Source organism: Micropterus dolomieu, linkage group LG22 (assembly GCF_021292245.1).
Source record: "Micropterus dolomieu isolate WLL.071019.BEF.003 ecotype Adirondacks linkage group LG22, ASM2129224v1, whole genome shotgun sequence".
Classification (NCBI taxonomy): domain Eukaryota; kingdom Metazoa; phylum Chordata; class Actinopteri; order Centrarchiformes; family Centrarchidae; genus Micropterus; species Micropterus dolomieu.
The window spans coordinates 10937672-10951832 of NC_060171.1; the positions used below are offsets into that span (position 1 = coordinate 10937672).

The following is a 14161-nucleotide window of genomic DNA, read 5'->3' on the forward strand; positions in this document are numbered from 1 at the left end:
GAGAAAGCAAAATGTTTTTACAAAGATACAATTAGTGCTAAAATGTTTAGTTTATTTTAACAGATGAGCAGACTGGCAGAAACTAAAAGCAACAATTAATAATCAAATGTAAGGATTTGCTATTGCTACGTTTCTTTTTTTTATCATTGTAAATAGAATCTTTAGGTTTTAGACTGCTCAGACAAAACAAGCAATCTAAGATCTAAAGATGTCACCATAGACTTTGGGAACTTGCAAAAGACATTTTTCACTATATTTTCTGACATTGTATAGTCTAACAGGTTAATCAATGGTGCAGCTCTAGATACTTACCCTTTTGTTTTCTGATGTCTCCCTGGAGCTGTGTCATCCACAATTAGCTACAAGTTTTTGCAGTTGCAAGCAACTCCTCAGTTCCCTTCGTGGTTTGCATTGTTAGACAATAGTGTCACTCAACAACACACTTAAAAATCAAGCAGATTTAGTATGTGGACAGAAATCTTTGAATAGATTTACTTTCGTCACCTAAAACCTGATTTGAAATAGTAGGTTATATGAAATTAGAGAACTAACATGATCCAATTTGTCTGATTTCCTCACTGTAAAATTGTAAATTTGTCAGAGGTAGCCTATACTAAATTTTTGCATTTTTAAAAAGATTTTTTTAAAATGCATTTTATGTATTATATCTAGCCATGGAAAGCTATAACCTCCTTAATGTAACCTGAAGATGTGCTAAGACGTTTGCCAGTTCCAGTGTGACCCATCATATAGGATAAAACCCCACGCATGTGATGAGTACGCCACATATTAAAGTCACTTGCAAAACGTTGTACAGAATGCAAAAAACTCAGCAATAGAGTTCTGTAAGAAACACTTGTATTTTCATCTGACACCTCAGGGCAAGTTACAGACAACCTCTGTAATCAGCTTACAGATCTAAATCTGTTTCAAGTTAGCAGTGTTATTATGTGCCTTTTTGTTGTAGTCAGATCATTTTCAACCAAAAACAGTAAGACAATACAAGACATATTTAACATTAAACATCAAACAAAGTGAATACAATAGCTCTTTTAAATCATTTTAGCCTCTTATCCTCATAACTCTGTTTAGAGGAGATGATGTGGCACTGTACATAATTACTCAAATGCTCAAAAAACACAAAAGATTGGCATCAAAAACAGTGATATTTTATGGATGTGCAAAGGAGGGATTCTCAGTCTACTTTCATTATTTTTCCCCATTGTTATTTATATTTAAGTCACTAGGTGGCTCCCTGAGGCAGCCAAACTCCTCTGTAGCAAACATCCCCCTGCACATGCATGTGTGTAAAAGAAACTAAATCAAAAACAAGCACTAGTAAAATGAGATAAAAAAACACCACCAATGACAACTTTCTCATGCAGGTCTTGTTGGCTAGGTTTGGCTCCTTTGGTATAGAGACCACAGTGTATCATGGTCCTCTTCTTCTTTTTTTTCTTACTTTCACATAAAAGGCTTTTTCAGCTTCCACAATCCCAAATCCACCTCCTCCTCAGCAGTAGTTGTGCTCTTGGGCATGCTGATAAAACAAGTGTTTCTCTGGGCTCCTGACCGAGTTGTATGGTTTCAGCTTTAAGCTTACAGAGGAAGTAGTCCATTGTTTAGTGTTGTTGCTTACTGAGGTGCTACAATGGGTCAAGAACAGGTAAGTTCCAATTGTGTGACTGTGTCAGTCTTTGACTAGCCTGTAAATATGATGCTGTGCGCCGTGCTCACTGGTGGACACCTCGAAGACATAGGCTATGCACAGGAGGGTTTCCAGCGTGTCCCTGTTTGTCACCACCTGTGGATAAACACAAACGATTTTGTTAAGCCATGCTGTGAAGGATACGTCCTAATGTTTTTACTAATAAAATTTAATGTATTCACTTCTTCTAGTTTGCAGAGAAGTTTCAAATCCTTCTGCAATGTGGAGAAGTCTTTGACAATATTTAAGTAGTTTTAAATATTAAATAATGTATATTCAGTCGTGTAAAGAAAAAGTGACACATTTTGCACACTGCTGCTATGTAGTTCTTGTCGGGGATCGGCCTTTATCACGGTGGCGATGGACGACGTAACTGATCAATAATTAAAATCCTAATCATCAATCTAACATAGTTTTAATTTAGTTAGTTAGTTAGTTTAAGTTAGTTAAAAAGAGGGTTCACTGGACCACACTAGGGGATATAATAACAATAATAATAATAGTTTCATCTTGTACACATCCCATTGTTTACCACTCTGTAGTTTTGGTAGAACTTTATGTATGCTCATACATGCCTTTAAAATTGTATTCAAATGTTAAGAACAGTGAAAATCATGTAAAAATAATTTGTTTCTTTCAAATCTACTGACAGTAGCATATGGTTCAGTTTTTGATTTTTTTTTGCTCTTAAACATAATGCAGCTACTTTTTAACAGTAGTCTTCTTATACAGCATGATCTTTAACTTTTTAAATTATTTTTGCTCTTAAACGATCACTGTATGATCATACTTTCACATAGGCCTACTCGTTCACTATGTTTATATGACCATACCGAGCATTATGAGACACTGTCTAACCCTAACAAATCTATGTATATAAGGAATTGACAATAACAACAAAATGACGATTAACACTTAAGAAACACTGAAATAGGAGACAGAAATGTACTTACTGTACAATGAATAAATGATACATGATCTCTCTGGTTTTTCTATATGCAAGACTAATTTGTATCTGCAAATATACAGCAGAAGTGTGACAATGCAACAAGCAAAAACAAGCACACAACTTTATCAGTTCATTATGCTCAATTGTGTTGCATTGAACACAGCACTTGATACATGAGGCATATTGATCCATTGTGCTCGGCCTTGCAATGTGGAATCTGGGGTCCACGCATCTGTTGTCTTTATGTGTGCATATCTGTGTGTGTGCACATTTGTTAATGAGTTGTTCATGGTTAATATGAGCTAAATCAGTCCATTGAGAAACCTAATGACATGCTGCTGTAGTCGTCAGTGTGGGCTCAATATGGTCATTGTCCCTTGGCAAGTAGGAATGCAGCTGCCAATGGAAGGGACACCGATGTCTTTGAACCCTGGTGTTGAGGACCACTTTGTTACTATGGTAATACACTATTCTATTCGCTTCCCTCTCAGCGGACGCAGCGAGGGGGCACATGGACTCGTTCAGAAAAGTCTAACTTACAGTGGAATGGCCAAAATGTTTTAATTCTTCAAGAAACAATTAAAAAATGCTGTTCACAGGCAGTGAAAAATTGCTACCAGCTGTTAAAGATCTGTCACGGTTACCCATACGAAATATTACCGCACAATCATATTAATTTAGAAACACAACAGTTTTCCTGTTTCACATCCTTTATGGGATTCCTGCAAAAATCATTTTGAAAGTGAAAGCAAGTATCTGCACACATGTTGAACGTCCATGTGGCCCTGTGTGCTACTGCCTTAAATGGTGTGAATGGAACTACATGAATGATGAAGGACAATGAGTTCCAATGCATGAGTGTTCCAGACAATCATATTATGCAGACTCATTTCCAAATAAAATTTAAGTCAGGATAAGCTGTCTATGCCTCTTTATACTGTGTCTACACCATAAGCAGAATTTTCTGAGCATGGCCAACGCAACACAGCTCATACAGTCAAGTTTTGATGAGAGGCAGCTGCCTTCACCTAAATATTCAGCTTATAGGTAAAAGAGTGGTATTGATCTCATAACTCTCCACATGAAAGTGTATTTTCCAAACTATCAAACTATTCATTTTATATTATATATAACAGAATACCTGAAAATATTATTTTATCTTATTTTATCTATATAATACCAGAACATGCATGCAAACAGATTAAAGCACTAAAATCTCCAGCCTCCATAAACACATGTTTTGTATATCCCTGATTCATGTGGGCACCTGTAGGATAGTGAAGTTCTCCAGTACACTGTTCATCATGTACTTCTCCGGCAGGTGTTTAAGCTTGTGGATGAAGTTGATCATGTATTCACATAAAGGGGAACGGTGGATTCGAAACACGTAGCGCCCATTCTCAAAACGTGCGTACTCCGTCTAGGGAAAACAGATACAATACAATAAAAGCATGCAGTCCAATATATGAGAACATATACCATGTGTAAAGAGAATTTAAAACACATTTAAAGGATGAAATGTGAAATCTACTGTAAAAAAATCCCCAATAAGAATATATATTCAACTGAAACTCAATTGGATACATTGGATGTGAACATCTATGTGATAAGCTATAATATGTGTAATATAATATACCTAATGCAGCATATGGCATGCCGGATATGACAATAAACATATTTCTTGTGACAACCGTAATCAAATGATGAAGCCATTAAATATAATTATGTGGCCTACTGAGGCAGATGGCTCTACCTAGGGATGTGTATGTGTTTATATTGTACAATCCATCAGCAGTGCGTGGGGGCAGGGCCACTATTGTGTCTAGTTAACGGGAAGTATAACAGTTAGTCATGCTGGGGAGATTTGTGAATCACGTCAGTTTCCTGACCACAGATCATTGGTAATTGACTGGAATCCATCTCCACCAGTAGCAGTTATTCACTCCCTAGATGATAATAGTGGTTTCTGACGTGGTCAGGACCTCTTAATGCTGAAATATTACCATAGTTTATCATTTAAGTAATCAGTCGTGCAAACTTCGTGAGCTGTCATTTGCTGTTGATAATCCCAAAATATTGGATTTTCGGCCAAATGTAGGCAAGTACACAAAATGAAGGTTAAAAAAATATATAGGCAAATAACACACCATAAGGTCACTGTCTATATTTATAATGGTTTAATTCTACTGAAACCTGAAGAGACCTAAACAGCACTGTCTGTTACTGACTTAGCTTTGAAGTTTAAAATCTTTTCAGGAAACTATTACAGTAAAACACTGTCATCTAAACCCCCCAAAACATTGCTGAAGGAGGTGTGATACATGTTCTGCAGTCCTGAGGAGTTTCTGCAAAGCTTTCCATCTGCTGTGAAGTGATTTAGGTATAGTGGTCACTGTAAGAATTGCAGATCATGTGAAGCCAAAAAATACTTTACCACTTTACAAAGTCATTAAGAAAAGAACAGCTATAAAATTATGATACATTTGTCACAAAATGTCTCAAGTGACTCTTTGTAATATGGGAATTTGATCCTTCAATGGAAGTCAAAGAAGTCTCGAAGAGCTGTATCAGTAAATTATTTTTGAGCTGTTCATGTGTGCGGGGAGCCAGCAAGAAGTCAGCAACCTCAGGTTTAGAAGGACCGTAATAAGCACACTCCACGGGTCCAAAAATGTTCATCTGTTGACCAGCTTTAATTGGAATGAACAGGGTGCCATCTTGGAACATGGTATCCAGTTCTCTTAATATATTCATGATACAGTCCCAACAAGCTCAGCCAACTGGATATTTATGACTGCATCTTTGACGTCTTAAAGGATAACTTCATCCAGACTTATCTGTCTTGCCCTACCAACTAGTGTTGACAGCATGCTTTATGTACACCCTGTGCAGTGGTGATATAGCCGGGTACTATGGTACTAAATCACATCTGGGTGTGGTTACAAGTACAACAGATTAGAACTGACCACACCCAGCACTGATGTAAGGTGTGGTCGGAGGATTCTTGATAACCCCAAATATCCTTGTCTTACCTCCACTTTCTCCACCACCTGTTTGCCAAAGGAGCAGACTTTGGTGGATGAGGTGATAATCATGTTCTCTGAGCTCTCATACTGACTGGAAACACCATAGAAGAAGCTGCTGTCATCCTGCAGGTTAACACTAAGGTCTGCCTAAAGGGAAGAAATAGAAAACATGTCAGGATTGGATATGCTGCCCTTCCTTTATGGGAGATGTGTGCTACAGTACACACTACCCTGCTCCACACTGAGTATCTAAAATCTCAAGGATATACAGTACCAGCTCCATAATCTATAAAAAAAAAAAAAAAAATCAGTTCTCCTTTTCTGCTCACAGATATGGATATCAACGAACATGTGTGTCAGTCTGACAAAGACACATCAGCAAGAGTGTTATGGCTCAACAAAGCTTGAGAGTGATTCTCTGTAAAGCCAAGAGGCATCCAATTGCCAGATCCTTGTTAACCCAGTATAACGCTGTCAAATCCAGCCTTAAGATTCCCAAGATGCTGTGTATCTCGTGTGTGTGTGTGTGTGTGTGTGTGTGTGTGTGTGTGTGTGTGTGTGTGTGTGCACGCATTGTTGTAAGACGATAATACAGAAGAACAACAACAGAAATACAGAACTGGAATTTTTCTGATCTAACGCATTCAGAAGGATGTCAGAGCCTTTGGTTTTGCCCATGGTGGGAGCCCAAGTTACTTTTATTACTAAACATGATATTCAAATCCAGTAAACAAAATCTTTCACTATTTTTGCAAAAAAGAAACAAGGCAACATCTATTTTGTTGTCAGTCACGTAGCAACAACTGAAACTAATAAAAAGACATTTGTGCTGTCAACTATGACCTCACAAGTTCAATGTAAAGGCAACGCAGAGTCAAGTTTCATAATCCTTGATGCAGATTCACCCATCTCTGATCCTCCCACTGGTTTAAGTTTGAACTGAAGCAAGTATAATCTGATTTTGGATCAGACTGAGGTGCCATCTCCTCTGTTAGACAGCTGGGCTGTTTTACCTTTTCCCCTGTCGGGCTCTTGTCTCCTAATGGGCCATTGAGACACCGCTCAGCCTCCGCTCATCTCTTCATCACCCCGTTCATCTTCATCCCTCGCTCATGTAATTCCTCTATTTGTCTTCATCCCTGGGGCCTAGTGACCCTCCCCGAACCGCCATTCCCTGCTTCCCTAACAGCCTGCGAGGGAATTCATCCAATTACAATCAGCAGCTTGCAATTGGCTGATTAGATCATGGTAGGCAGGCTGGCTGTGTAACAATTTAGCAGAGCCAGCTCAAATCAGATTCCCTCGGCACTTCAAAGGCGTGAGACAATCCGTTAGGACAGGGCCACGGGCGCTGGGGGTTGAGGAGGAAGGAGGAGAGAGGGGCAGGGCAGCCAGCGGCCGACAGAGGGGTTTGCTAGAAATTCAATCTAGAATGCCATAGCTTTGGAGGTGGGCCAGCCGCCTGTCACCATCACCATGCCAACCTTCGCCTCAGCACACCCCCGAGTCATGACCTACCACGTGGCTGTGTCACTGCAGCAACATCAAATAGGCTCTTCCCATCTTTTACGATGGCGTAAATAAAGTTATCGTATTTTCAGATGTGTTGAGGATTTCATTTTGCTTATTTTCATGGCCAAGAGCATCTTTGCTGTTTTTTCCCAGTATGGGTGTTGAAATGCCCAGCTGTTTTGCAGCATTTCTGTGTTTTTTCATGGATGCCTTGAGAATTGGAGGACCCCCTTGGGATATGATAAGATGAACAGACTCAGAAGGAACAGTGTTATGAGCTTGTTTTCCTCTAGCAGGGAGTAGCATATGATAACTGTTGACCCCATTGACTATGACATGAATCAAAAGAGTAATATTTCACTGATGAATAACGTGTTGGTAACATGCCACCATTTTTCATGCCATCCCTATCTCTTGTTCATACTGTCTGTGTCCCTATTTCTATCTGTTGCTCTTTATTGCTGTCGTGCTCTGTTTTTCTTTGATATATGGCGGGACTACTCATCCCCTCCTTCACCTCACGCCACAATCAAATGCCATGGCTTGACCAGCTGCTCCTTTCAAGGCCTGTTGAAGACTACTTCCAAAATGGTGTCACTCACAAATGCCTTTTATCTCTCCACAATAAATAATGTTGCAGTCAAACACGTGAGAAGGGTAATGTCAAACATAGAAAGCCATCTGGTGTCATGAGATTGTAAGGCAGCACTTTGAACTTGACATTCACAGTATTTAGCACTTTAAACCGAAGCAGTTAAAGCTATAATATACAGTATATTTGCTTTGCAAGTCACCAGTCACCTCCACGCAACATATTTTTTAACAAAGTGGATCAGAGGATGATTGCAGTCATCTTTCACAATGTTCCACATTGGTGAAGATGATGCTTTGACATTTGGCAGGTTGGCAGGTTGGAATGCACCAACCTGCTCCCATAGGAGAGAGAAAAAATTACATTGCACCTTATGTGTGTACTGGTATGTATGCTCCACACAGTAGACGGTCCCAGAGCCTGTCCATTGACTCTTTGAGCACTCAAAAATAAATATGGCAGCATGTTCAGAGGAACATCTTTTGGGGGAGATTCATTCATCCCTTTGTTTTTTTTTTGTGTTTTTTTTGGCGTTTCCAGTTTATTTGATAGTGACCGTACAGAAAGACAGGGGAAAAGGCATGCAGCAAAGGACCTGGACCGGAATCGAAACCTGGGCTGCTGCAGTAAGAACTCAGCAAATCAGACTGATACATGGTGCCTGCTCCACCAGGCGAGATACCTAGGCGCCCCATATTTTTACAGTCCTATATGACTTGATTGTTAATTTCCTTATGTGCAAGGATTAAAATTGTATGTTTTATTTTGAATGCCAAAGTGACTTACATCCATCATTACATACAGATTTTTAAACCACAAGCGAAGGTTGTGGACATATTAAAGTCACATTAAAAGTCACTTTAGTAAAGAGTGAATGTATGTGTAGATGTTAGGTGCCCTGAGGGTGGGTTTGTAAGTGTGTACGTGTTGTACGTGAGACAAATACTAAAGGTCTTATCCTGAGGTAAGGCAAGGTGGCCAGACGAGCTGAGATTAACAAAATGGACATGTCCACTTACACGGCCATACTCCCCTTCTATCTGTGGCTCTCTCTCTCAATCTTTTTCTTATGCCCATTTTCAGGTTGTCAGTTTGCATATTTGCATACATTTTCAATGTATTTTTCATAATTTTCAATGATACACATTCTCCTCCATCTGTCTTCATTCCTTAGCCTGCATCTTAAGTTGACTCTGCCACCATGCTTTACTCTCTCATATCTCTCTGGGTGTTGTGTGTTTATGTGCGTTTGTGTTTTGGGGGGGCAGGCTTATCTATAAATACATATGGGGGAGGGGGGGGGGCACAAGGGTTGGACTCTCTAATAGCGCAGAGACAGGTGCCTGGGCTCACATTTCCCTGGTGAAAGATCAGACCTGCCACTCTCTTCAAGGCTGCTGTCACACACACACACACACACACACACACACACACACACACACACACACACACACACCAGACACATACATATACACCAGCGAATAATGCATGCAGCGCAGCATTGCCTTCTTTGCTGGCATATAAACCACCAGTCAGGTCATGGGAGCAATGACTTTCCATTCATTTTAGCTTTAAATCACACTTAAGTTCCTTTAACTCCAATGCTTAAGCTATCTCAACACAGTTAACACCGCAAGGCCATTAACAGCCAACAGGTGCTACAAAACATTAACAATAGAATTCACTGTACTCTCACTTCACCTTCATAACTTGGGGGTGATTATATGCTCTGAGGATGTATAAAACATACCACACAGAGTGTTGGACTGAACTTTACATAGTTACTTTAAAATGGGTTTCATTTGATATCATTTAAAATAAATTAAATGGAACTTAGAGGAAGTGTAAGGGAAGTGAAAGGGAACGATTAGGATTGGATTTGACTAAACTGTATTTCTCTAAAAAGATTTTTTAAAATGTTTTACCCAGAATTTGACGAGAAAGAAAGCGTTGTGTGGCCCCTTGTCAAACAGCTCCTTCAATCCTCCTTTCCTCTCTGGGAACTTGTCATAGATCTGTCTGATGTCCACCGACTCCAGATAGGGGTCACTGTAGCTCGGGTTGGACTGGCCAATGTGCACAAACAGGTGCTTGTTAAACTGGAGAGACAAAAGTGCATTTCAGGAGATGAACAGGGCCAAAGAAGACAAGTGTTCAGTTAGCTAAATTGCCAGTGACGCCAAGTACACCGAGCACCAGGACATATGTCACATTGGGCCTGCTGTTCCACTGAATCATATTTATTGTAAAACCTGACAAAAAGGTCCCAACTTTTTCTTTCCACTTGCACGGTTCATCATCATGATATGTTCTGGTGTGTCCATTTTTTGTGCGCTAATACAGATTACTCTGTGATCTTTGTGAGTTGCTGTCATACCCTTACATACATAAACCCACCAAAGTAATAAAGACTGATGTGACATCTATTTCCTGAGATTTTATGTGAAATAATATGTTAGTATTCTTATATTCACACTGCTGGATTTCACTGCATATTGCAACTTTTTAATATTTAAATTTTGAATATTTGAATCACTGATCACGCTAACTACTACATTCTTCATCTGTTTTATTTCAAACTGCTCTGTATTAAAGTCTGTAGTATCTGTGGTCTGTGAGCATTTTTCCCCAAAAGAACTATCCAACAACAAGGGTTTAGAATAGCATGTGTAAGACATTTTCTTATCTACCAACAAACTGACATATATTGTTAATAATCAGCAAATAAAGAGTAGCAAACCACCAATTAAGTAATACAAATTGTTGCCACAAGCAATCACAAGCCCTCTCTAAAATCATGACTACGCACTTTTGAGAAAATAAAATGGTGAAAAAAGCAAAAAACTCTGAACAAAACATTGTGACTAAAGTCAGTATTGGTCTGAAGCACCTGTCAATATAATTTGTGGTATACAAGAACTCTGTAGTAATCAAAAAACTTAATAGATACAATAAACTTTTGCATGGAGAGTAAAAACCATTTTGGGGTATGGATAAGACCAAGTTATCTCCTGTCCTGTCTACTCACAGCCTCTGGGTCCTGAGGTTGCTCCAGGAAGGCGGAGAACTCCAACATTCGCAGCTTGGAGCTGGCAATACTTCTACCCTGCCAGGGGGGGGCACTCGGAGACATTGGCAGCCCTGCTGTGCTTTCACAACCTGCAGATGACAGGGCATTGAGTGCGTAAATATGTGGTTTAAGTGAAACAATGTAAAAACCTAAAATGAAAATGCAGCAATATTGCAACAATTTATCTGAGCATTATGAAAGTTCTTCATCACGAGCTGGGTTGTCTCATCACTTTGCCGGCATGACAGCCTTCTGTCAACACAGCAGAGGGGAAAAGAGCACCCACCTGTTATGGGGGCCGGGCCGGACGCTTGCATGGCGTAACTCTGCTGGGAGAAGGGCTTAATGCTGGAGAGACGAGACAGACAAGAGAGGGAGAGGCATGTTATGCACCGTCTAGGCCTCATGACCCCATCTCACATACTAATTGGACCGTCTGACCTCTAAAGACGCCGGGGGAAGACTGGTATGCTGAATCCCTGACTGAAATTTATCTGATGGTTATCAAGCTACTCACATGAGAAATTACTGATGGATATTGTAGCACTACAGAGTAGAAAGAATGGCTACTCACTCCTCATGGCCTCCTTGCTGTCCTGGAAAAGTCCCGTGCCAAAACTGGGAAAAACAAAAGAGCAAACTATATTACACAGTTCCACCTTGACACCAATTCTCACACATGATTGGTGTTGTGTTCATCCTTCATTTAAAAAAAGAAGCACAGATGTGAGAAGTGTGGTCCAGTTTTCAGCCAAATTAAAATAAAAAAATAAATAAAAATCAAGCTTAATGTGTCAAATCAAAAGATGAAGCTCAATCGATCTAAAAGTATCATGTATTTTTGACACACCTGGAATAAATAAAACACTATAAATACCTCTTGTGAACTTTAACTCTTAAGTAACTTATTCACAAAAGTTAAAAGATGTCATATCATCAGTGGCCAAACTACAGGGTCATAAATCTAAAATGTGCAAAATTGCTAAGGGAAGCAGTCTCGTATGGATGTCAAATTCAGACAAACTGAATTTACAAAGAGGAAGTGATTGACATGTATCAGTATAAAAAGAAAAATCAATCGGCAAACTAAAGACGCTGGGATGATATTGAAGGTTGAAGGTATTTTAACAAAACAAATGTGGCAATTGCTCAGCTTTTCAGGTTAGTCTGAATAAGATAGTGTAGGGGAAAACTATGGTCAGGGACTCACCCCACCAGCAGTGGGGTAAGCCGGTCTAGACAGGGCCTGGAGAGCCATCTTGTTCTGGAAAGCCGTGGGTGAGATGATCTGTGCTGAGGACATGGTTGCCATACTCTGCAGGGCCTTGTCTTTGGCAGCCTGGTCCTATGGAGAGGGACAGAGAGCGTGAGTGGGACAGTTACGCAAAGGCAGAGGACTCATCAGACTCCATTTAAGTCGGCACCCCACTTCACCAGTAACACAAGCAAAGCCCTAAAAGGGGAAATGAAAGGCTGAGGCCAGCTTGCATCATCTGTGAATCGCTGCCAGGCAGAGGGCTGAAGAGAAGGTGATATTACAGTCAAGGGCCTTTGGGTCAAGAGTTAAGTTTATTGCTTTGGCAGGGGCAAGTCAGTGATGACAACTAGCTTCTGTTGGAGGTCATACTGTAAGACAAGGCAAGGCAACAGGGTCATATGTCAATATGCTAATAATTGTATCAATATTGCTAAATGCTAATGCCGTTAAAATAGTTTAATATAGCTAGATAGCTAAAAAGTTGTCTTTCCTGTGCTATACTGTAAAGTGATACACCTCTTGTTTTTGAATCCACTCCTTCAGCAGTTTCCAAACCACAGAGGACTACAAGCACTTGCCGCCCCAGCCCTAATGGGCAAGGCCACACAGTGCATTCTTCTTCCCAGAACTGGCTAACACAAGGGCATAGCTGAAATATGGGGGGTACATGTGGTAGGCATCTCAGTTACACCAAAGACGTATTTAAAAAGGCCTGTCACAGGGGCCAACCCTGTGACCAATGCCGGGCCCTGCCAGCTGAACCCTCATGGCTGCCGCCCAAGGTGAAGGAGAGTCCTGTTGCCTACTGTGACTGCGAGTATGCGGGTGTATGTGGATGAGAAATGCAAACTGAGAAAGTACTGGGGGGACATGGATGTGCAAGCTCTCAGCGTCCCACACAGGAAAACTTTTATTGAGGTACTTATCAAATGTAATACCTGGAAGGAATAATGCAGGGATTCATTAGTTTCCTGACAATTTGGTTTGGTTCATTTAGTTCATAATTGTGCACACTAAGCCTTTCATCGAAATGCATGAGCAATGAAAATTGCCAATTGTTTGTCCCTTTGTGTTAATGGAATGTGAATACATGGCAGTGCAAGGGCCATGGATGTTGAACTACCTTTAACTAAACATGAAACTTCATTATAAGAGGGAGTAATATCAGGTAATAATGTTTCACCCTTTTTCAATCTGCTGCTGCTCAACTTGATTGAAATCCTGATAACCATGGTCTGATTATGATCTGAAAACCTGTATGATTCAGTCTCAAATAGAATAAAATAAAAATGCAACATATGAGCAACATACTAATCTCAGCATACTTAACTCAGCTATGACAATTCTGTTCTCTGGCAGCGTGCAAAGTTGTTTAGCTAAACATCAAACAAAAGCAATACTTCTAAAACATTTAACAATATAGAAAAAAAAAAGTGTGAAAATGACTCACGTAGCGTACCTTCAGCTTCACCTGGATCTCCCTGGCCTTCCGTCGAGCTAGGACCTGGATGTGACTAGATACCTGAAAGACAACAACAGACAACACAACAGAGTTAAGCATTGCATGTATGAGACATATTTTCAGCTCAAATGCACGGCATGTTGGCTTACTGGTTAACACTGTTGCGTGAATATGTTTGTGTGGCAACATGACCACTGTGTACACTCATCTGGAACCCCGGTGAGAATGCACAGGATGAGCAGGTTTAGAGACTAGATGGATGGAAGCTCGAAGGGCATTAATTTAACTCCAATGTGGTTAAAATGTCTTTGGTCCATGGGCCTTCACCACAGACAAATGTACAGGGTAGATCACTGAGCTACCTTTGGTTTATTTTTTAAAGCATTTTTGTATCACAAAAGTAATAAGCAAAAATTATATAGAAACATTTTTGCTCAGGAATAGAACCTTAGAATGGCACTATGTCTGTTACAAATTTCTACTTGTGAATAAATCAAAATCTAATGTGAATACTTGATGTTCATGTTCATTCAATAGAAAACTGGAAAGAAACGTTGCTGTTGCTGTAATCTCAGTGGATGCAC

At 40.0% G+C, this 14161-nt stretch overlaps 1 protein-coding gene across 2 annotated transcripts in view; it reads right to left on the reverse strand.

Annotated features, from left to right (window-relative positions):
• Positions 1-836: 836 nt before the first annotated feature.
• The window catches only part of LOC123961662 (transcriptional enhancer factor TEF-3-like), a 29308-nt gene continuing 15983 nt past the window's right edge, over positions 837-14161 (reverse strand). For both annotated transcript variants that reach the window (XM_046037207.1, XM_046037208.1), the window contains exons 3-11: positions 13566-13637; positions 12068-12202; positions 11432-11475; positions 11144-11205; positions 10816-10946; positions 9713-9886; positions 5690-5830; positions 3925-4077; positions 837-1804 (exon numbers count right to left, since the gene is read on the reverse strand). In XM_046037207.1, the coding sequence (XP_045893163.1) occupies positions 1691-1804; positions 3925-4077; positions 5690-5830; positions 9713-9886; positions 10816-10946; positions 11144-11205; positions 11432-11475; positions 12068-12169 (921 nt within the window). In that variant the 5' untranslated portion in view covers positions 12170-12202; positions 13566-13637 and the 3' untranslated portion in view covers positions 837-1690. The remainder of the gene's footprint in view (positions 1805-3924; positions 4078-5689; positions 5831-9712; positions 9887-10815; positions 10947-11143; positions 11206-11431; positions 11476-12067; positions 12203-13565; positions 13638-14161) is intronic.